Genomic DNA, 22,212 nt, shown 5'->3' on the forward strand with positions numbered 1-22,212 from the left:
TTGTATGCTGATATTTTATTGTGCAGTGATATGAAGCATAAACAAAATATCTGAGCTGGATAATCTCATACAGGGCATTATTATATTAAAATACAGATTTTCAACAGGACTTTATTGCTGCTGACATGAGGATTGATTTAATTCAGTTGGCTGAACAGCTGGTTTGTGATGCAGAATGATGTCAACAGTGTGGGTTCAATTCCGATACTGGCTGAGGTTATTCAGGAAGGTCCACCTTCTCAATCTTCCCCATGCCTGAGGTGTGGTGATCCTCAGGTTAAATCTTCCCTCAAAGGGGAAAGAAGCCTGTGGTCATTTCAGACTATGGCGACTTTACCTTGATTTCAGAGTCTTGATTTGCTCCTTCCAGCGGTGTAGGCCGGTCATGTATGTTTCCGGAAGTTATCCCTCACTCGAGGCATGCAACCCAGATTTTAAAAAAATTCATTCATGGGATGTGGGCGTTGCTGGCTAGGTCAGCATTTATTGCCATCTCTTGTTGCCCTTGGGAAGGCGGTGATAAGCTGCCTTCTAGAACAGCTGCACCCTGTGGTGCTCCAGCTGTTAGGGAGGGGATTCAAGGATGTTGGCCCAGTGACAACAAAGGAATGGTAATATGTGTCTTGGTTTGTTGCCACGTAGTCTGGTTTCAATCATTTTTGTTTCTTTTGTAGCAGTTGAATACAACTGAGTGGCTTGCTGGGCCATTTCAGAGGGTATTTAAGAGTCAACCATATTGTTGTGGGTCTAACGAGTGACATGTAGCCCAGACCAAGTAAGGATGGCAGATTTAAAGTTTAAAGTTTATTTCTTAATGTCACAAGTAGGTTTCCATTAACACTGCAATGAAGTTACTATGAAAATCCCCTAGTTGCCACACTCCGGTGCCTGTTCGGGTACACTGAGGGAGAATTTAGCATGGCCAATGCACCTAACCAGCACGTCTTTTGGACTGTGGAGGAAACCGGAGGACCCAGAGGAAACACGCAGACACGGGGAAACGTGCAAACTCCACACAGACATTAACCCAAGCCGGGGATCGAACCCGGGTCCCTGGCGCTGTGAGGCAGAAGTGCTAACCACTGTGCCACCATGCTTCCCAGATTTCCCTCCCTAAAGGGCATTTACAACAATTGACAATGGTTTCATTAGGCTTTTAATTCTAGGTTTTTAAAATTAAGTTTAAATCACCTTCGACCCAGGTCCACAGAGCATTACGCTTGTTTTCTAGATTATGAGTCCAGTGAGAATACCACTGCCTCTCCCTATTAATGGTAAATATTCTGCTGCATTATCCTAGAAACTTTGGAGCCGAACCATTAGACCTTGGAGAAGAGGTCCACAGTATAGACAGGCAAGACAATGGGAGCCACTAAAGCAGACCATGTTATGTTATATTATAGCACTTTTAGCCGTCAAATGGCCTGCTTTATTCTTAGATGGGTCTTTTACACCACAGAAACATATTACTGACAAGCATTTGCAATTGCGAAACATTGAATCAGAGCCCAGTTGTAGCACAGTGTGTGTAGGTTCTTGCGCAGATAAGAATACAGTTTGTATAAACACCCACTAGATGGTCTTTTTTGGGGGGGGAGCAGGGACTGAGGAGCACAAATTATTACAATTAGAATTAAAAGTTTAATTCTTACTCAGTATGGCTTAGTGCATTCTGTATGGTGTGCTTATTACACAAAAAGGCTAATCCATCCCAGTTACAAGACTGGAGAGAAACAAAAAAAGGAACTAAATGTGAAACACAGCCACAGGATAAGAATTGAGACAAACTAGGAATTGCAAAAACACAGCTAAACAAAAACAGAAATAGTACAGTGCAGGAAAGTGTGGGGTGGGTAGTACAAGCAAAGTAAAGAATAAGCTTTCAAAAAGAAACGAGAATAAAACAGAACACAAAATTCTCCAAAGTGAAAGGTAGAGAAGGGAGTCCGAAGAAGTGATGATAATGGAGAAAATGAAGCATTTTGAAGCATAGGTGAAAAACAATGCACTGAGAGAGTCTCGAGCATGTCTGTTCCCACTATAAAATCCTTTCTGTGCCTTGCCTTTTGGGTCTGCATGTGGAGTTAGGTTACAATATGTCAATTCTCCAATAGAGGTAGCAAAAAATAAGAAGTTGCATCTTATTGAATGCAAGCAGGCTTTTTCCGCTGAGGCTAGGGGAGAAAAAAACCAGAGGGCATGGGTTAAGGGTGAAAGGAGAAAAGTTTAAAGGGAATATTAGGGGGGGCTTCTTCACGCAGAGAGTGGTGGGAGTATGGAATGAGCTGCTGGATAAAGTGGTAAATGTGGGGTCACTTTTAACATTTAAGAAAAACCTGGACGGGTTCATGGATGAGAGGGGTGTGGAGGGATATGGTCCAAGTGCAGGTCAGTGGGACTAGGCATAAAATGGTTCGGCACAGACAAGAAGGGCCAAAAGGCCTGTTTCTGAGCTGTAATTTTCTATGGTTCTATGGTTCTAAGGACTTCAATGTTCTTAGGACTTCCCAAAGTGCTGCAGCCAATTAATTACTTTTGAAGTGACAGTCACCGTTGTTCTCTATGCAAATGCGGCAACCAGTCTTTGCACTGAAATGTTCTAAATAAAGCTTAGAGATGTTGGTTGAGGAAGGAATATTGGCCAGGAACCCTGTGCTTCTTTGAATTGTGCCGTGGGATCTTTTTCATTCACCTGATTAGGCAAACAGGCCTCCATTTAACTCCTCACCCTGCTACTCCTCAGTCCTGCCCTGAAGCGTTAGCTTGGAATATTAACTCAAACCCTAGACTGCTTGTTTAAGCCTACTGATTCAGAGGCAAGAGTGAGCAAAGCTAATATTCTGGCTATGAAATGCTCATTGAATCAGTAAGCATTAAGATTAAAATAAAGAAAGTAAAATATTCTCCATTCTCCTGTTTTAGGGTATTTAAAATGGTGGTTGAAATTTACTGTTTGCAGTGAAGTTCCTTGGAAATAAGATTGAAAACTGTGTCGGTATATTGCGTTCCAGTCAAGGTAACAGTTAGCATTTCAGTGAGAATTGAATAAGTCCTCACCTATGAAGCCTCTCCTGTTGCAGCTTTTCATCTCAACTGCTACCCCTGGCCTGTGATTAAGTAGACGATTAAGTACCGTATTTCATAGAATCATAGATTCCCTACAGGGCAGAGGGAGGCTCATCAAGTCTGCTCCAATAACAATCCCACCCAGGCCCTATCCCCATAACCCCATGTATTCACTCTGCTAAGCCCCCCTGCCACTAAGGAGCAATTTAGCATGGCCAATCCATCTAACCTACACCATTTTAATTTCATCTTACATATTTCATGGAGTTGCATAAGAACAGCAGATTTGATGGACAGATGGCCATCACTCCATTTGGCTTCTGCTGGTCTAATGAACTTGGTCCAGGAGCCCCCAATGACCTTATTCATCTCCCGCCTGCTTTGGGGCCAAGCTCATATTTATCTCGTTCATCCTGATGAATGAGGAATTTACCCTGTTCCAGTTTCTGAATGTTTCAATGAGATGTGTGGATCTCATCTGTTTCACAATTCAGTTCTTTATTTGCGAAAAGATATCACTCGGGTGACATTTGTCTGGCTGCATCCTAATTGTGTTGGCGTTAGGATTCCCTCCGTTCACCCCTCCCAGAAGCACCGTTAGCATTTCACTGGAAGCACTGAACAGGGGAAACCGTCAAGCCAATTCGATGCTGTAACAAAACCGCCACCAGAGGAATCCTTACCTAACTAACCAATTCTCACATGATGGGAGGGAAATAGAAATACAGAAAACTGCAGTCTTTAGCAGCCGAGCTTACCCAAGTCGATAGCCCATGGCAAAGGTAAATGAGAAAGCCAGTAGTCTTGAAGTATCCAACAAAAGAGGCTGTCATTTAAAAAGATGAGAAAAGTACATGTTTCAGGTTAGTTAATTAAAAATAAAGGGCACCTTTAGGCACCCAGTAAAGCATGTCTATTATTGATGTATGTTAGTTGCATATATTAAATATCCTCAGATAATTTCCAGAATGTTGAATTTAAAGTTCAATTGGAAAATGATGTATCGCCAAACTACTTACCACAGCAGCTCTTATTATTAGACCTGGTTTCAGTCTTCTCCATATTTAAAGGTAGTTTTTGTTATCTTTGGCAGTTTTTTCTTCCAGTCCGATTCTAACTCTTAATAATTTTTTAAAAAAAATAATAATCTGATTTAGAAAAGTACCCCAGAGAAAGCCAGTTTCTGAAATGGCCTGCGCCGCTAATTGCTCTGTTATTCGGGTTTCCAGACTTAGCTAGCACTGTAGCTGAAGTCGGAAAAGTGTTGTCGCTAGAATGTAATGTTAGGGCTAAAACCTAACAACCCCATGAGAGCAGCCTCACGGTCCGGGTCCCAACTCCGAACAGTTCACATCATTTGGGAGTTTTGAAGGCTCTGTTCAAAGGTACTTCCTGAGGAGAGAGGCCGGCCCCCGTGACGTGAATCCAGATAGAAAAACCTCGCTGAGTAATAACTGGAGCTATGCAAACCCCGACCTGGAGTCCCAGCACTGAATACATGTACGCTCACTGGAACAGCGCTGCTACTTCCATCGCTTCCGCTGCCAGCCCTGTCCCTTTCCTGTCCTTTTCATTGCATTTTCACACTTCAGTCGTGAATGCTGGAAGAAACAGACCCAGGAATGTACGTGATCAATTCGTCTTTGGTTTGATTTATTATTGTCACATGTTTGGGATACAGGGAAAAGTATTGTTTCTTGCGCACTAGGCAGACAAAACATACCATTCACAGAATACATTGGAGAGAAGAAAATGAGAGGGTGCAGGATGTAGTGTTAGTCATAGCTAGGGTGTAGAGAAAGATCAACTTGATATATGGTAGGTCCATTCAAAAGTCTGATGGCAGCAGGTAAGAAGCTGTTCTTGAATCGGTTGGTACGTGTTTACAGACTTTTGTATCTTTTTCCTGATGGAAGAAAGTGGAAGAGAGAATGCCCGGGGTGCGGGGTATGTCCTTGATCATGCTGGCTGCTTTTCCGAGGCAATGGGAAATGTAGACGGAGTCAATGGACGGGAGGTCAGTTTGCGTGATGGACTGGGCTATATTCACAATGTGGAGATGCCTGCATTGGACTGGGGTAAACACAGTAAGAAGTCTCACAACACCAGGTTAAAGTTCAACAGGTTTATTTGGTAGCAAAAGCCATTAGCTTTTGGAGCGCTGCCCCTTCGTCAGGTGCCCCTTCCTCACCTGATGAAGGGGCAGTGCTCCAAAAGCTAGTGGCTTTTGCTACCAAATAAACCTGTTGGACTTTAACCTGGTGTTGTGAGACTTCTTACTACATTCACAACCCTTTGTAGTTTCTTGCGGTGTTGGTCAGAGCAGGAGCCATACCAAGCTGTGAAACATCCGGAAAAGATACTTTCCATGGTGCATCTGTAAAAGTTGGTGAGATTTGTAGTGGACATGTCGAATTTCCTTAGCCTCCTGAGAAAGTACAGGCATTGGTGGACTTTCTTAACTAAAGCATCGGCGTGGAGGGACCAGGACAGGTTGCTGGTGATCTGGGCACCTAGAGACTTGAAGTTCTCGACCATCTCCACTTCATCACCCATTGATGTAGACAGGGGCATGTCCTCCACTATGCTTCCTGAAGTCAATGACTATCTCCTTGGTTTTACTGACATTGAGGAAGAGATTACTGTCATTGCATTATTGCACTAGGTTCTCTATCTCTTTCCTGTACTCCATCTCATCATGCTTGAGGTCTGACCCACTACAGTGGTGTCATCAGCAAACTTGAAAATTGAGTTGGATGAGTGAACTATAATGATAGATGCGCTCAGTCGCCTCAATGTAAGACAATTGACGTTATTGGTTCCAGATAAAGCAAACTAACCTTTTTTTCCCATTTCACTAATATTTCTTAAATCCACTATATGTTACCCAAGTATTTCCATCACATTTATTAGACTTTAACAAGTCAGCAAAATATTTAAGCTATGCCTTGAAATTTAAACATTGGGGTAAATTTTCAACTTAATGGACAGAAGAATTTAACATTTCTCATTGGCATTCCAGGTAAGTGGACCATTAAAGAGTTTATTTATTTATTAGTGTCACAAGTAAGCTTACATTAACACTGCAATGAAGTTACTGTGAAAATCCCCTCGTCTCCACATTCCGGCACCTGTTCAGATGCACTGAGGGAGAATTTAGCATGGCCAATGCACCCTAACCAGTACATTTTTCGGACTGTGGGAGGAAACCGAAGCACCCGAGGAAACCCACACAGGCATGGGGAGAACGTGCAGATGCTGTATAGTGAACCAATGCCTGGAATCGCACCCAGGTCACTGGCGCTGTGAGGCAGCAGTGCCAACCACTGTGTCACCATGCCGCCCGGAAAATCTATCCCACTATAATCTTATATTGTTGGGGTTACTTAGAGTGCTTGGGAAAATGTTCAACTGATGAAAAGTTATCAGCTTGAATCATAATTCTGTCTCTCTCTTCACAGCTGCTGCCTAACCTGTTGAGTAGTTCCAACATTTTCTGTTTTTATTTCAGATTTCCAGCATCCACAGTATTTTGCTTTTATATATATATATTTATAGTGCCTTTCCAAGCCATTTCTAAGTGTGAAAACTACTTGCTTTAATAGACACATACTCCTAATCTAGTATATTTGGAAAAAGAGAAATACTTGAATGCACACAACAATATGTGAGATAGAAGTGTCAGAAAGGGTTTGACGCAAGGAATTCTGAAAGGCAACCTAGCTGCATAAGATTATTCATTTAGTGTCAAACAGGAAGGGCTGCAGGATGCCAGTACTTTCAGAATGTCAGGATCATTTTCCACTACATTATTCTAAAAGTAGCAGAATGATAGGGAGCACAGCAACACTGGAGAGGTTTGCAGACATTCAATGCACTCATCCCTGTTTGAGAAGGCCACCCTGGACATTAATAAGCAAAACAATATTGAGGAAGTAGATCGAGGAATGTGACGCCAAGGATCTTCTCCAAAATCAGTGCTCATGCCAATCCAATTCCTTCATGCCTTGTAACATTTTGACTCACCAATATCTCAGGAAAATCATCAAATATAATATGCAAGTACTACTAAAAGGTGCTTCTTGGAGGTGGTGTTTAATATATTGTGGTTGGTACAGACTCGATGGGCCTTCTGTACTGTAGGGGTTCTATTCCATTCTCTATGTTCCCTTTCTGTATTTATACAAACAGAAGAATATTAAAGAGTACAGTCAATGTCCATAAAGCATCTTCACCATTCATGTCAACTTTCCACGATTGGCACACAGCAAAAGCACAACTTGAGTACAGTCTACATGTCTGTACTTGCAGATAAAAATAACTGTAGATCATACTTCACTCATCAAAGCACTGCTCATGGATTCTTTCGTCACATGCCTCTCCCTCTCCAAAGTGCAGCAGGTCCTGGGCACTTAGTTGCTATCACAGCTGCTGAAAGTGATTGAATGTCGCTGCACCCTATTAGTGGATTTCTCACAAGATAACAGATTCCCACCCACGAGTGTGCAATGGAGTGAATCACTTATTGCAGCAATGATTGTAGGAGGAAGGAGACTATCTGTGAGTCTCCTTAGCTTTAATGAAATTGATGAGAGAAGGAAAGAGTCACACTTTGTAGGAGAGAGGAGAGAAGCTGAGAGCAGCACCTTAGAGAAAAACGGGGAAGAACATGCCAATTTTAACCAAGGAAAGAGGAAAGACAATGCAAGCGTTGATTGGGGGAAAGGGAAGTGTCAAATTAATTGGGGGAGGGACCATGATGGGTGAGAGGAGCAGAAGATTGTCAGCATTACCTGGGACGGTTGGAGGGAATAATGTATCTAATATAATTTGCCAGTGAACTAATAGTTATTATTCCTGTGGCAATCAGCATGAAGAGCTATGGGGGCTTCCAGAATCACAGACAAATGTTTGATTTTGAACATTTATAGAAGAATTTAAAATAATTGCAACTACAATTTCAGAATTTGTGAACAAGATCAAATTGGGGGATGATGTAATTATCACAGTAGACAACTGTGACAAAATATAAGATGTGATTAACTTTGCAGAAAGGACTTTGGCAAATCAACTCCAGTATAGGTTAGTTTGAGATCATACATTTTAGTAGGAGGAATAAGGAGGCTACAATCCCATTGGACAATAAGCATCTAAATGGAATAAAGAAAGAGAAGGATTGGGAGGTACAAATCATTAAAAATAGCAACACAAGTTAATAAAGGCCATAAAAAGCAAATGTTACACTGGGGTTCATTTCGAGAGAGATGGAATTAAAAAGCAGTGAAGCTATGCCAACCTTATATTGAAACTTGTTTAGACCCCACTTGGAAGACTCAGCACAGATGTGGCCTCCATATTATAGAAATGATATAGAGACAATGAGGAAAGTGCAAAAATCGTTTACAAGGATCTTGTGAGGTTATACCCATCAGGAAAGGCTGAAGAGGCTGAACTTTTTCTCTGGAAAGGAGAAGGCTGAGGTGAAACATGATAGGTACCTTTAAAATTATGAAAGAGTTTGATAGGGTAGATGTTAAAAAGTTGTTTAAAAACAACCAGTAGCCATAGGCATGAGAGTCACTATTAAATCAAATAGGGAATTTGAGAGAATCCAGAGAATGATTCAAATGGGAAACTCATTATTCAAGGGATAGTGAAGGCAGCTAGCAAAGATGCACTTAAGGGAAGTTAAATAAACATATGAGGGAGAAAGGAATAAATTGATAGGATTAGATGTAGAAGGGTGAAGGAGACTCATAGTGTTTTAGTAATGCCTTTGACCTGTGTGGGTGAATGTCCCACTTCTATGTTGTCAATGTTCCTAAGACAATGTGACTCCAAAGGAGAAAAAGCGATTTTTTTTTTGCATTGAGAGGGAGTGCTTGGAGGAGGAAGAGTGACTGCTGAGGTAGGTTTCGGAGAAGTTTAACTTGCCATCCAGCAAACCATCCAATATGACAAAAATAAACTAAATCAAAATTAACAAATGCAAAAACATTAATGTTCCAGATTTGACAATCACTGCAGTTCAGCGTAACTCTGCTGAATCATTTTCTTGAACTGCAATTAATTTATCATGTTGCAACACCATTATGTATCAGATACTTTGGACTATTAATGAATTTACTGTTATATTGTTTAGATTTTAATGATACCACTATTCCTGAATACTAAGGAGAACGCTGCAATTAAATGCAGATTCCTAATCAAAATTTTCCATTCCACATGAGATTTTTATTGCATAATAAGTAAGGCTACATTTGGATAAATCTAGGACTTATTATCAATTCATTTCAAACAGAAAAACTAGTATAGACCCAGTGGAACAATGGTTAGCACTGCTGCCTCACAGTGCCAGGGACCCGGGTTCAATTCCAACCTTGGGTGACTGTGCGAAGTTTGCACAATCTCCCTCTGTTGCGTGGGTTTCCTCTGAGTGCTCCGAATTCCTCCCACAGTCCAAAGATATACAGGTTAGGTTGATTGGTCATGCTAAATTGCCCCTTAGTGTCCTAAGGTATATAGGTTAAGGGGATTAGTGAGGTAAATACATGGGGTTATGGGACAAGTCCGGGTAAGAGTTGGTGCAGATTCGATAGGCTGAATGGCCCCCTTCTGCACTGTACAGATTCAATGATTCCATGAGGCATTTAAACTACAAGACTATACTTATAATTAGGAAGGAAAAACTAATTTGCAGTTGTATAGCACCTTTCATGACTTCACGAAATTCCAAAGTACGACAAGGTGAATGAAGAATCTTTGAATTATATTTAAGGTTGTAGGGAAACATGACAGCTAATTTCTACACGGCGAGGTCTCACAACTTGCAATGAAATAATGACCAGATAATTTGCTTCAGTGATTTTGTATGAGTGATAAATATCAGCAAAACTCCCTGAGAGAATTCTCCTGCTCATATTTCATTAATACCATGGGGCCTTTTACATTCACCTGAGAGGGAAGACAAAATCTCCGTTGAACATCTCACCTTGAAAATGGTACTTCTGACAGTACTGCACCAAAGTGTCAGCTTAGAATATGTGCTTAAAGTTCTAGAGTGTGGCGTGAGCCCATGAGCATCTGGCTCAAAGGCAAGAGTGCAGCATTTAGTAAAATCATAGAATTGAATCATAGAATTTTACAGCACAGAAAGAGGCCATTTGGCCCACCATGTCTGCACCGACTCCCGAATGCGTGGCATTGTGGCACAGTGATTAGCACCGCTACCTCATGGCACCAGGGATCCAGGTTCACTTCCGGCCTTGAGTGACTGTGTGGAGTTTGTACGTTTTCCCCATGTCTGCAGGGGTTTCCTCCGGGTGTTCCGGTTTCCTCCCGCACTCCAAAAATTGCAGGTTAGGCTGATTGGCCATGCAAAATTGCCCCTTGGGGTCAGGGGGATGGGCAGTGTAAATGCATGGCGTTACGGGAATAGGGCCTGGTGGGATTGTTGTCGGTGCAGGCTCGATGGACCATATGGCCTCCTTCTGAACTGCAGAGATTCTATGATTCTAAGAGCTACCCAGCTAGACCCATTCTCCAGCCCTATCTCCAAAGCCCTCTGAATTCATCACTTTCAAATATGTATGAAACCTCCTATGGAATCCACCTCCACCACTCTCCCAGGCAGTGCATTTCAAATCCCAACAACTTTCTGAGTAAGGATGTTCCTCCTCATCTCATTCCTGGAGCAGCATGGTGGCACAGTGGTTAGCACTGCTGCCTCACAGCGCCAGGGACATGGGTTCGATTCCCGGCTTGGGTCACTGTCTGTGTGGAGTTTGCATGTTCTCCCTGTGTCTGTGTGGGTTCCCTCCAGGTGCTCCAGTTTCCTCCCACAGTCCAAAGAAGTGCCGGTTAGGTGAATTGGTCATGATAAATTCTCCCTCACTGTACCTGAACAGGTGCCGGAATGTGGCGACGAGGGGATTTTCACAGTAACTTCACTGCCGTGTTAATGTCAGCCTACTTGTGACTAATGAATACATTTTACTTTAGCTCTCTTGCTGACCATCTTGAAATTGTGATCCCTAGGCACTGACATACCATCCAGTGGACACAGAACATCCTTCTTTACCCTGTCAAAGTTGTTCATAATTTTGAATACCTTAGTAAGGTCACCTTTTAATCTTCTCTGCTCCAAGGAGAACACGCCCAATTTCTCTAATCTTTCCTGATCTAAAATTCCTCATTCCTGGTATCATTCTGGTTGGTTCCTTCACCACCTGCTGCTAGACTGGATCTGCAAAAGGTCATGAAGGAACCATCAAGAGGAAATAACATACTTGGCCTCATCCTTACCAATCTGCCGGCTGCAGATTCATCTGTCCATGACAGTATCAATAATAGTGACCACCTCATAGTCCTTGTGGAGACGAAGTCCCGCCTTCACATTGAGAATAATCTCCATCGTGTTGTGTGGCACTATCATCGTGCTAAATGGGACAGACTTTGAACCGATTTAGCAACTCAAGACTGGGCATCCATGAGGCGCTGCGGGCCATCAACAGCAGCGGAATTGTACTCCAGCACAATCTGCAACCTCACAGTCCAGCATATCCCCCACTCAACCATTACCATCAAGTCAGGGGATCAACCCTGGTTCAATGGTGAGTGCAGGAGGGCATGCCAAGAGCAACACTAGGCACACCTAAAAATGAGGTGTCAACCTGGTGAAGCTACCAAACAGGACTACTTACACACCAAATGGCATAAACAGCAAGTGATAAACAGTGCTATGTGATCCCACAACCAACGTATCAGATCTAAGCTCTGCAGTCCTTCCACACCCAGTCATGAATGGTGGTGGACAATTAAACAACTCACTGGAAGAGGAGGCTTCACAAATATTCCCATCCTAAATGATGGAGGAGCCCAGCACATCAGTGCAAAAGATAAGGCTGAAGTATTCACAACAAGCTTCAGCCAGAAGTGCCGAGTGGATGATCCATCTCGGCCTCCTCCAGTGGTTCCCAACATCTCAAATGCCAGTCTCCAGCCAATTCGATTCACTCCACGTGGTATCAAGAAACAGTTGGAGGCACTGGATACTGCAAAGGCAATGGGCCCTGATAACATTCCAGCAATAGTATTGAAGACTTGTGCTCCAGGACTTGCCGCTCCATTAGCCAAGTTCTTCCAGTACAGTTACAACACTGGCATCTACCCAACAATGTGGAAAATTGCCCAGGTATGTCCTGTACACAAAAAGCAGGACAAATCCAACCCGCCCAATCAGTCTACTCTCGATCATCAGTAAAGTGATAGAAGGGGTCATCAACAGTGCTATCAAGCAGCACCTGCTCAGCAATAACCTGCTCAGTGACGCCCAGTTTGGATTTCGCCAGGATCACTCAGCTCCTGACCCCATTACAGCCTTAGTTCAAACATGGACAAAAGAACTGAATTCCAGAGGTGAAGTGGGAGTGACAGTCCTTGACATCAACGCCGCGTTCAACCGAGTGTGACATCAAGGAGCCCTAGCAGTACTGGAATCAGTGGGTATCAGGGGGCAAACTCTCTGCTGGTTGGAGTCATACCTGCTACATAGGAAGATGGTTGTGGTTGTGGAGGATCAGTCATCTCAGCTCCAGGACATCTCTACAGGAGTCCCTCAGGTTAGTGTCCTAGGCCCAACAATCTTCAGCTGCTTCATCAATGACCTTCCCTCCGCCATAAGGTCAGAAGTGGGGATGTTCACCGATGATTGCACAATGTTCAGCACCATTCACGACTCCTCAGGTACTGAAGCAGTACATGTTCAAATGTAACAAGATCTGGACAATATCCGGGCTTGGGCTGACAAGAGGCAAGTAACATTCGCGCCACACAAATGCCAGGCAATGCCAGGCAATGACCATCACCAATAAGAGACACTTTAACCACCTTCCCTTGACATTCAATGGTGTAATGAATCCCCCACTGTCAACATCCTTAGGGTTACCATTGACCAGAAACTCAACTGGACTCACCACATAAACACAGTGACTACAAGAGCAGCTCAGAGGCTAGGAATACTGCGGCGAGTAACTCACCTCCTGACACCCCAGAGCCTATCCATCATCTGCCAGGTGTCTGTCCATCTGGCCAATTTGTCAATGTCCTTCTGAAGTCACTCGGCGTTATCCTCACAATTCACTATTCTCCCAAGCCTAGTATCATCTACAAATTTAGAGATTTTGCCCTCAACACCCATTTCTAAATCATTTATATAAATCAGAAAAATCAAAGGTGCCAATACTCGCCAAAGAACTCAATTAAACTTGTCAGACACGACTTGCCCTTGACAAAGTTTCATTGACTATCTAGTATTAGCTTATTTTTCTCTAAATTTATATTTATCTTATCCTGTAATATGTCCTCCACCTGTTTTCCCACTATTGATGTCAAGTTGACAGGTCAGTAGTTTCCTGGGTTATCATAGAATCCCTACAGTACAGAAAGAGGCCATTCGGCCCATCGAGTCTGCACCGACCACAATCCACCCAGGCCCTACCCCCATATCCCTACATATTTACCCACTAATCCCTCTAACCTACGCATCTCAGGACACTAGGGGCAATTTTAGTATGGCCAGTCAACCTAACCCGCACATCTTTGGACTGTGGGAGGAAACCGGAGCACCCGGAGGAAACCCACACAGACACGAGGAGAATGTGCAAACTCCACACAGACAGTGACCCAAGCCAGGAATCGAACCCAGGTCCCTGGAGCTGTGAAGCAGCAGTGCTAACCACTGTGCTACCGTGCCGCCCACTGTGCTACCGTCCTCTTAAACAACGGCGTCACATTTGCAATCCTCCAGTCCCTCGGGATTAATCCTGTGTTCAGAAAGGCCAGTAAAATTTCTGTCAACGGCTAGTATTCAAACAAGCACATGTATAGAAAATAGTTATTGATATTTACACAAAATTCAGACCTATTAGGACAGGTAATAAAATACACTTTTGATTGAGCTTATCTTACATATAATGTGAACTAATCCAGTCAGTCCATTCATCATTGTGCATTTTAGAATTCAAATATCTACAAAAAACTTAGCACATCAACCAATGGAACATTACTTTTTGCATCAGTTAAAATTACACTAATAAATAAATAGTGGTAACATTCCTTTTTTACCAGGCTCTGTGAAAGTACATGATTCACAGTTAATATGATGAATTCCGAATCCATTTTGACAACCTGGATGTAGATTATAAGGAAAAATTATGGAGACGTAGTCACAAAATCCTAATATACAGTAATACAAAAGCAAATTGCTGTGGCTGCTGGAAATCTGAAATAAAAACAGAAAATGCTGGAAATATGCAGCAGACAGCATCTGTGGAGAGAGAGAAACAGAGATTATGAGTAGATTTTCCGCATCCCCACGGCGTGTTTCATGACGGTGGAAGAGACCCGGCATTGGCCAATGACAGGATCCTCTGATTCCTGCCGCTGTTAACGGGGTTTCCCATTCTAAGCACCCCCTGCCCCTAGGAAATCCGTCACAGGGCTTCACCATTGGTGGGACTGGAAGATCCCACTGGCCCATAGGCCCTAGAGACCCATGGGACACCAGGGCTGCTGGGCTGAGCTCCAGTGTCACCTGGCTCTGCCAGTCCTGGAGGCCCACCTGCATCTGCCCCATGATTTGTTATCCCTCAGCCCTGGCCCTCTGAGACGGGGCCAAGCTCTGGAGCCCCTCCACTACAGCATTCTGTGAGTGAACCAAGCTCTGGAGCTCCTCAGCATTGGCCCTGTGAGACGGGGCTAAGTTGACGAGGCCCACAACCAGGGCCTGCTGTGTCTCCAGAATCCCAGCGAAGGTCCCAGCCATGGCCAATTGTGTCTCTAACTTTCGCCCGACACCCGTGACCATGGCCCGATGTGCCTCCAGGATGGCAGCGACACCTTCAGCCATGGCCCACTGTGTCTTTGCCGTGGCCCAATGTGTCTCCAGGATGGCCTGGGCCCTGTCATCCATGAGACCAAATCCCTGTGCCAGATTTTCCACTACGGACGACACCCTTGCAGTGTTGGCCTGGTTACCACGCTGTGCCGGCACCACTTCCTGCGACAGCACTCTGTTTGACTCCTCTGGACAGCCTTGCAGTCGCAGCATGGTTGCTGACAGCCCTTCCACCACTCCATGATTTGTTGATGCATCTCCACCAGCTTTGGGATGAACGAACCCTGAGGCCCGGCAGCTGGCTTGAGGCCAGCTGAATCCTCGCCTCCGGCAGACTTCCATTTGCCCGAGTCCTTGGTGCCCACCCAATGTGCATCAGCGTCTGTGATGTGCTCACCAGTAAGTCACCCAGAAGCCTCAGCACTAACATGATCCACTGTGGTGATAGTCTCTGTGTTGGTGGGTTGTGTGGTTGATGCCTGTGCCGAGTCACTGGTGCTGTCCTCGGCGGATTCTTCAGGGCCTCCCTCCGAGGTGTTGTCTGAGGTGTCCAGGGGAGTTTCTTCAGGAGCAGCAGGGAGGTCGGTGACACCAGCAAGGCCGAGTCATCAGGATCATCCCCTGTAAGAAAGAACACACGTTAGGGGAAGGGAGGGAAAACAGCCGGCGCAGCATGGCACTTACTTCAAAGAAGACCTTAGGAATAGTGTTCAGCTGATGCTCACTTGCATGCCAGACGCCAACCTGGCTGTCGGTGACCATTCTAGGTTCACCTACCCTGCCAGCTCCAGGACATGCTGCTCAGAGACTGTCAGCAGTCGCAGCTCAGGAAGATCCCCACCAGTCTTTTCCCTCTCGCAGTGGTTATGTGCGTTTTTCTGCTATGGGGACATAAGGGAAATTGAAAGCATGATGTATGGAAAGGCATGGGGTGCAATGTGTGTTGGGGTTGGGGAACTTGTGTTGGCCATTTTGGGGAAATGGGTCCCCACTGTGGGGTGCTGATTGGATGCAGTACTGATGTGGGGGGTGCTGTTGGTGGCTGCCCTTGACGTGCCAGTGTCTGGGCATTTAAAGCTGTAGCCACTGCCTCCCATAATGCACTTGCTTTGCAACCCCTTGGGCACTGCCCCACAGTGGGGCATAGCAGCTGGCACCTCTCCTCCACTGCATCCAGCAGGCAGGCCTGCTCACCCTCAGAAAATCTGGAGCCACTTCTCTTGGGTGCCATCTTCCTGGCGTGACTGCCTGTGTGTCCATAATTCCAGCTTATATACAGCTCTGTCTTGTTAAGGGAGTAAGAAGTCTCACAACACCAGGTTAAAGTCCAACAGGTTTATTTGGCAGCACTAGCTTTCAGAGTCTCGCTCCTTCATCACTCACCTGATGAAGGCTGTCAGTCAATGAAGGGGAGTGCTCGCAGGCAGTGGCTCTGTGTGTGAAAGGCAGCAGTGAGGCCAGTGCCCTGTGTGTGAAGGGGGGAATGGGGAGGGCAGCGATGTCCAGCGATGTCCGGGTCAGTGGGGGATTGGGAGGCCAGCGAGGTCTGTGGAGAAGGGGAGGCCAGGAGGCCAGCGACGTTCTTGTGGGGGGAGGAGGGTCGGGAAGCCAGTGATTAGGCCAGCAATGTCCATTGGGGGGGGGGGGGTGGTGGAGGGTGGTGAGAAGCCAGCAATGAGGCCAGCAATGTCCGTGGGGGGTGAGAGGCCAGCGATATCAATGCTGAGGGGGCTTGTTTAGCGATCTCCCAGAGATCGGCGCGTGCGCAGGGGCCCACTCAGCGCGTTGATTCCAGCCTCTTCAGTGTGAATGGTCCCTGCCCACTGATTTTTCCCGTGATTCACGCTGGGGCACTCTGCAGTGCACAGAGTGTGGGAGAATCATTTTGAAACTCCTGCTGAAAAAAACAGTGGGGTTTACTCCAGTTTTTTGCACAAAATCGGAATGGAATTCTTTTGGGAGAATTGCCCCCCACCTCAATAACAATGTCAGTGTAAAAAGCTGACCTTTGGAAAGCTGCTGTGGCAGAGCAGAGATGGAAGTGATTTGAGTAGTCACTTTCCCAGTAGCAAAATTAACTCTCCAGCTTCTCACAGCTTCAGATCATAAAGATAACGTCAGCTAAATGTAATATATGGCAATGAGGAAGGAGCAGAAAACAATGTCAATGTGAGATGATTCAGCAATAACTTAGAGAAGTGAAGCCTAGGATTGCTTGCCTCATTGGCAGTGTCTGATATGTTATGAATCATATGATAGTCATGAGAAGAGGTTGCAATGTTCATTTGTTCCTCTCACTTTAACTTATCGTTTACTGACAAAAATTCTTATCACGGAATGTGGAGTTAAATTAGGAGAGGAATCTACTCTTGTATTTATAGATAGTTATAACAAATGTGGTGAGGAAGCCAATACAAAACAGAAGGGAGAAAACTATTATTCTATAGGGCCCACAAAGGACAGTTAAAAAGCTAGGGGATGATTTTAACCCTACTCACCTGAAAGAAACATAACAAGGAAGCAGTTTAAATGCCCCAGGTTACTTACACGACAGAAAGCCATCCAGATCCTATCAACCACAATTTTTACTCAGACTTCCGGATGCTATCTAGTGTTGTATCAACCAGCCAGTTTGAATCATAACATAATTAGGTTTACACTTATTGGTCAATCCAAAGCTGTAGTTAATTTATGCAAGGATTTTAAGGAGGCTAACTTTACAAAAATGGCTGACGATACAGCATCTCTATAGCCAATTAAGTACTGAGGAAAAATGAGTGCAACTTAAATCCATTCTCAAGCAGAATGAAGTCTTTATGTCCCAATGTCCTGGGCTGGTCCCAAGGGAGGTCGAATCGCTTCCCGGTAAGGATGAGACTGATCCCAAGGGGATGTCTGTCCTCTGACCACTGAGGGGAAGGGGAGGGGAGGGGGTGGGGTGGAATCCAACCTGTGATCCCAGGAGAAGTGGGAAGGTGCTTTGTGTGGTGGAGGTGATGTAATGGAGAGGAACTGGCAGCCATGAGGAAGCAATTCTCATGGCCCACATGATCTCTCCCCAAGCATGTCCTCACCTCGTTGCAGTTGCTGGGATCCTTCAAATTCCAGCTGGCTATAGCCCAACCTGCAAAGGAGGTTAAAATGTGACTTTTTTTAGCCTTGTGAACATATTTAAAATGTCAACCTGCCTCCTGGAAATAGCTTGGCTGCCCAACCCTTGCCTTGCCTGACTAGAACTCAGAAATCAGGGAGTCCAGCTGGCTTCCTGGCATACATTTGTCTACTTATGTAGGTATGTATGCACTTATTATTTATAATTCGTTCATGGAATAGAATCCATAGAATCCTACAGTGCAGAAGGAGACCACTCAACCCATCGAGTCTGCACCGACTAGAATCCCACCCAGGCCCTATCCCCATAACCCCATTTACCCTAGCTAATCCCCCTGACACTAAGGGACAATTTAGCATGGCCAATCCACCGAGGTATTTGTTGCCCAACCCTAATGACTCTTTCAAGCAGTTCAGAGCCCAAACCGAATCCCACCCAATTGATCATGTTAAAATTCACCCCACAATTCTTACAAAACAGTGATATACCTACACCCTGAATAAAGAAATAATCAGTTTTCGTTGATGTTGCATCTTTCATGGCCCCAGAACATCTCAAAGGTTTTGCTAACCAATTACCTTTTAAAGAGTAGTCATTATTGTAATGTGGGGAAACAAATACCAGGCAATGAGAATTACTAACTTGATGTTCAATGGCATTACCATTGCTGCATCACCGACCAGTGACATTCTGGGGGCTACCATTGACTAGAAACCTAACAGGACCAATGATATAACTACAAAACAGCAGGTCAGAGGCTAGAATCATAGAATCATACAGTGCAGAAGAGGTCCTTCAGCCCATCAAGTCTGCAATGATATGCCAGGAAATCTGCAGGGAGAACTGATTCCCCACAGCCTATCCACCAGCTACAAATGTTATGGACAGGAGTTAGGGGTCACTTTAAACTGCCCTGATTTCCTCACTCACTACCCATCCATGAACAGAAAGGTGTTTAATTATTCTGATTTCCCCCTCATAGGATCATAAGGCCCTATTTTACCATTTTAATTCTAAGTGCTGGGCAGACTTGAAACTGGGAGTGTTTCAGATCCGACTTTTAGACCCGTTCTGAGGCGCCCCCATACGCACTCTGCCTGCAAAAATATCAGTGAGAAATATCGCGCTGCACAAGTCTGTGGGCGGGGTTTAATGAACCCAAAATCCTGCAGCTCCAATCGGAACCTACAACTGCGCATGCTCAGAAATAAAAAGATAGAATGCTGCTCCCCTGTCACATCTCTCCCGGGCTGCATAATGCCTCCCACTGGGCCACACAGACATTGCCCCACCCCCACAACATTACTGACCCCCCTTATCCCTCCCCCGCACCCCTGCCACCCAGACCGATTGCGGGTCTCTCCCCCCCTTCCCCCCACTGATCACAAGTAGAGTAAGAAGTTTAACAACACCAGGTTAAAGTCCAACAGGTTTATTTGGTAGCAAAAGCCACACAAGCTTTCGAGGCTCTGAGCCCCTTCTTCAGGTGAGTGGGAATTCTGTTCACAAACAGAACTTATAAGACACAGACTCAATTTACATGAATAATGGTTGGAATGCGAATACTTACAACTAATCCAGTCTTTAAGAAACAAAACAATGGGAGTGGAGAGAGCATCAAGACAGGCTAAAAAGATGTGTATTGTCTCCAGACAAGACACCATCCACCAGGTACACGGTACATACTCTTGCAACTCGGCCAACGTTGTCTACCTGATACGCTGCAAGAAAGGATGTCCCGAGGCATGGTACATTGGGGAAACTATGCAGACGCTGCGACAACGGATGAATGAACACCGCTCGACAATCACCAGGCAAGACTGTTCTCTTCCTGTTGGGGAGCACTTCAGCGGTCACGGGCATTCGGCCTCTGATATTCGGGTAAGCGTTCTCCAAGGCGGCCTTCGCGACACACGACAGCGCAGAGTCGCGGAGCAGAAACTGATAGCCAGGTTCCGCACACACAAGGACGGCCTCAACCGGGATATTGGGTTTATGTCACACTATTTCACATAAATATTTCTGCTTTTTTCCTCCTGAGTCTTTATCATGCGATCCTAGAATCAGAATTTATGTCACACTATTTGTAACTCCCACAGTTGCGTGGACCTGCAGAGTTTCACTGGCTGTCTTGTCTGGAGACAATACACATCTTTTTAGCCTGTCTTGATGCTCTCTCCACTCCCATTGTTTTGTTTCTTAAAGACTGGATTAGTTGTAAGTATTCGCATTCCAACCATTATTCATGTAAATTGAGTCTGTGTCTTATAAGTTCTGTTTGTGAACAGAATTCCCACTCACCTGAAGAAGGGGCTCAGAGCCTCGAAAGCTTGTGTGGCTTTTGCTACCAAATAAACCTGTTGGACTTTAACCTGGTGTTGTTAAACTTCTTACTGTGTTTACCCCAGTCCAACGCCGGCATCTCCACATCATCACAAGTCGAGTGGCAGCGGACCACCCTTCCCCCCACTGATCACAGGTAGAGTGGCAGCAGACCCCCCTTTCACGCCCCCCCACCCCTCCACCGATCTCAAGCAGAGAGCTGTTGGACCCACCTCCACCCCTGCCACAATTGATCTCAAGCAGAGAGCCGTCGGACGCTCAGCACTTACATTCTCACTAACCCTCACTGACGGAGCACCCAAATCGGACTTTTATGGAGCATGCATGTTTCCTGCTGATTTTGGACGGACTAACGTGGTGGTAAAGGAGGAAGTGCTGGTAAAGATGAGTGTGCGGCCCATTAAGTCATTTTAAAATGCAGGCAAATGTATTTAAATGGCCATCGTGCCCGTTTCGGGTGCAGTCCCGATCGCGGCCATTTTTGGGCTTTGATAAAGGAGAAACCGGCACAGAGGCGGGCACAGATCGCGCTACTCGCCTCATGCCCAATTTTACCAAGTTTTCATACCTGAAAATGGGTGCAACGCAATGGTAAAATCGGGCCCATAGAATCATACAGTGTAGAAGAGGCCCTTTGGCCCATCGAATCTGCACCAACACATTTGAAACACCTGAACTCCCACCTAATCCCATCTGCCAGCACTTGGCCCCTAGCCCTAAATGTTATGATGTGCCAAGTGCTCATCCAGATATTTTTTAAAGGATGTGAGGCAACCTGCCTCTACCACCCTCCCAGGCAGCGCATTCCAGACCGTTACCACCTCTGGGTAAAATCATTTTTCCTCACATCCCCTAAACCTCCTGTCCCTCACCTTGAACCTATGCCCCCTTGTGACTGCCGTGTCTCTTATAATCTTGGACACCTTGATCAGGTCGCCCCCTCAGTCTTCTCTGCTCCAATGAAAACATCCCAAGCTTATGTAACCTCTCTTCATAACTTAAATGTTCCATCCCAGGCAGCATCCTTGTGAATCTTCTTTGCAGCCAAGGGGACCCAACACAGATCCCTGTGGTACACCAGTGGACACTGGCTTCCAGTCACTAAAGCAGCCTTCTATCATCACTCTCTGTCTCCTACAACTGAGCCAATTTGAATCCACTTTATCAAATTACCCTGTATTGCATGTGAATTTATCTTCTTTACAAGTATCCCACATGGGACCTTGTCAAAGGCTTTGCTGAAATCCATATAAACTCTCTCGACTGCACCACCCTTGTCTACACACCTGGTCACCTCCTCAAAAAATTCAATCAAATTTGTTAGGCATGACCTCCCTCTGACGAAGCCATGCTGACGATCCCTGATCAAGCTTTGCCTCTCCAAGTGGAGATCAATGCTCCCCTTCAGAAGTTTCTCTAATAGTTTCCCTACCACTGACATGAGACTCACTGGTCTGTAGTTCCCTGGTTTATCTTTATAACCCTTCTTAAATAGTGGAAACACATTAGTTGTTCTCCAGTCACCTGGCACCTCCCACAGTAACCCCCACAGCTTGTCTGGACTTGCAGAGTCTCACTGGCTGTCCTGTCTGGAGACAATACGCATCTCTTTAACCTGTGCTTAATGCTCCCTCCACTCACATTGTCTGTATCTTTAAGACCTGGTTGGCTGTAGAGATTCGCATTCTAATCAGTATTCTGTAACTTGATTTTGTGTCTCTGTGCACTGTTTGAGAGCAGATTTCCACTCCATCTGACGAAGGAGCAGCGCTCCGAAAGCTAATGGCATTTGCTA

At 45.1% G+C, this 22,212-nt stretch overlaps 1 protein-coding gene across 1 annotated transcript in view; it reads right to left on the bottom strand.

Moving 5' to 3' along the window:
* The window catches only part of slc40a1 (solute carrier family 40 member 1), a 42,203-nt gene extending 37,698 nt beyond the window's left edge, over positions 1–4,505 (bottom strand). Inside the window, exons 1-2 of the mRNA XM_078228552.1 lie at positions 4,086–4,505; positions 3,825–3,892 (exon numbers count right to left, since the gene is read on the bottom strand). Of these exons, the coding sequence (XP_078084678.1) occupies positions 3,825–3,892; positions 4,086–4,128 (111 nt within the window). The 5' untranslated portion in view covers positions 4,129–4,505. The remainder of the gene's footprint in view (positions 1–3,824; positions 3,893–4,085) is intronic.
* Between the last annotated feature and the right edge of the window lie 17,707 nt (positions 4,506–22,212).

Source organism: Mustelus asterias, chromosome 14 (genome assembly GCF_964213995.1).
Source record: "Mustelus asterias chromosome 14, sMusAst1.hap1.1, whole genome shotgun sequence".
Lineage (NCBI taxonomy): Eukaryota > Metazoa > Chordata > Chondrichthyes > Carcharhiniformes > Triakidae > Mustelus > Mustelus asterias.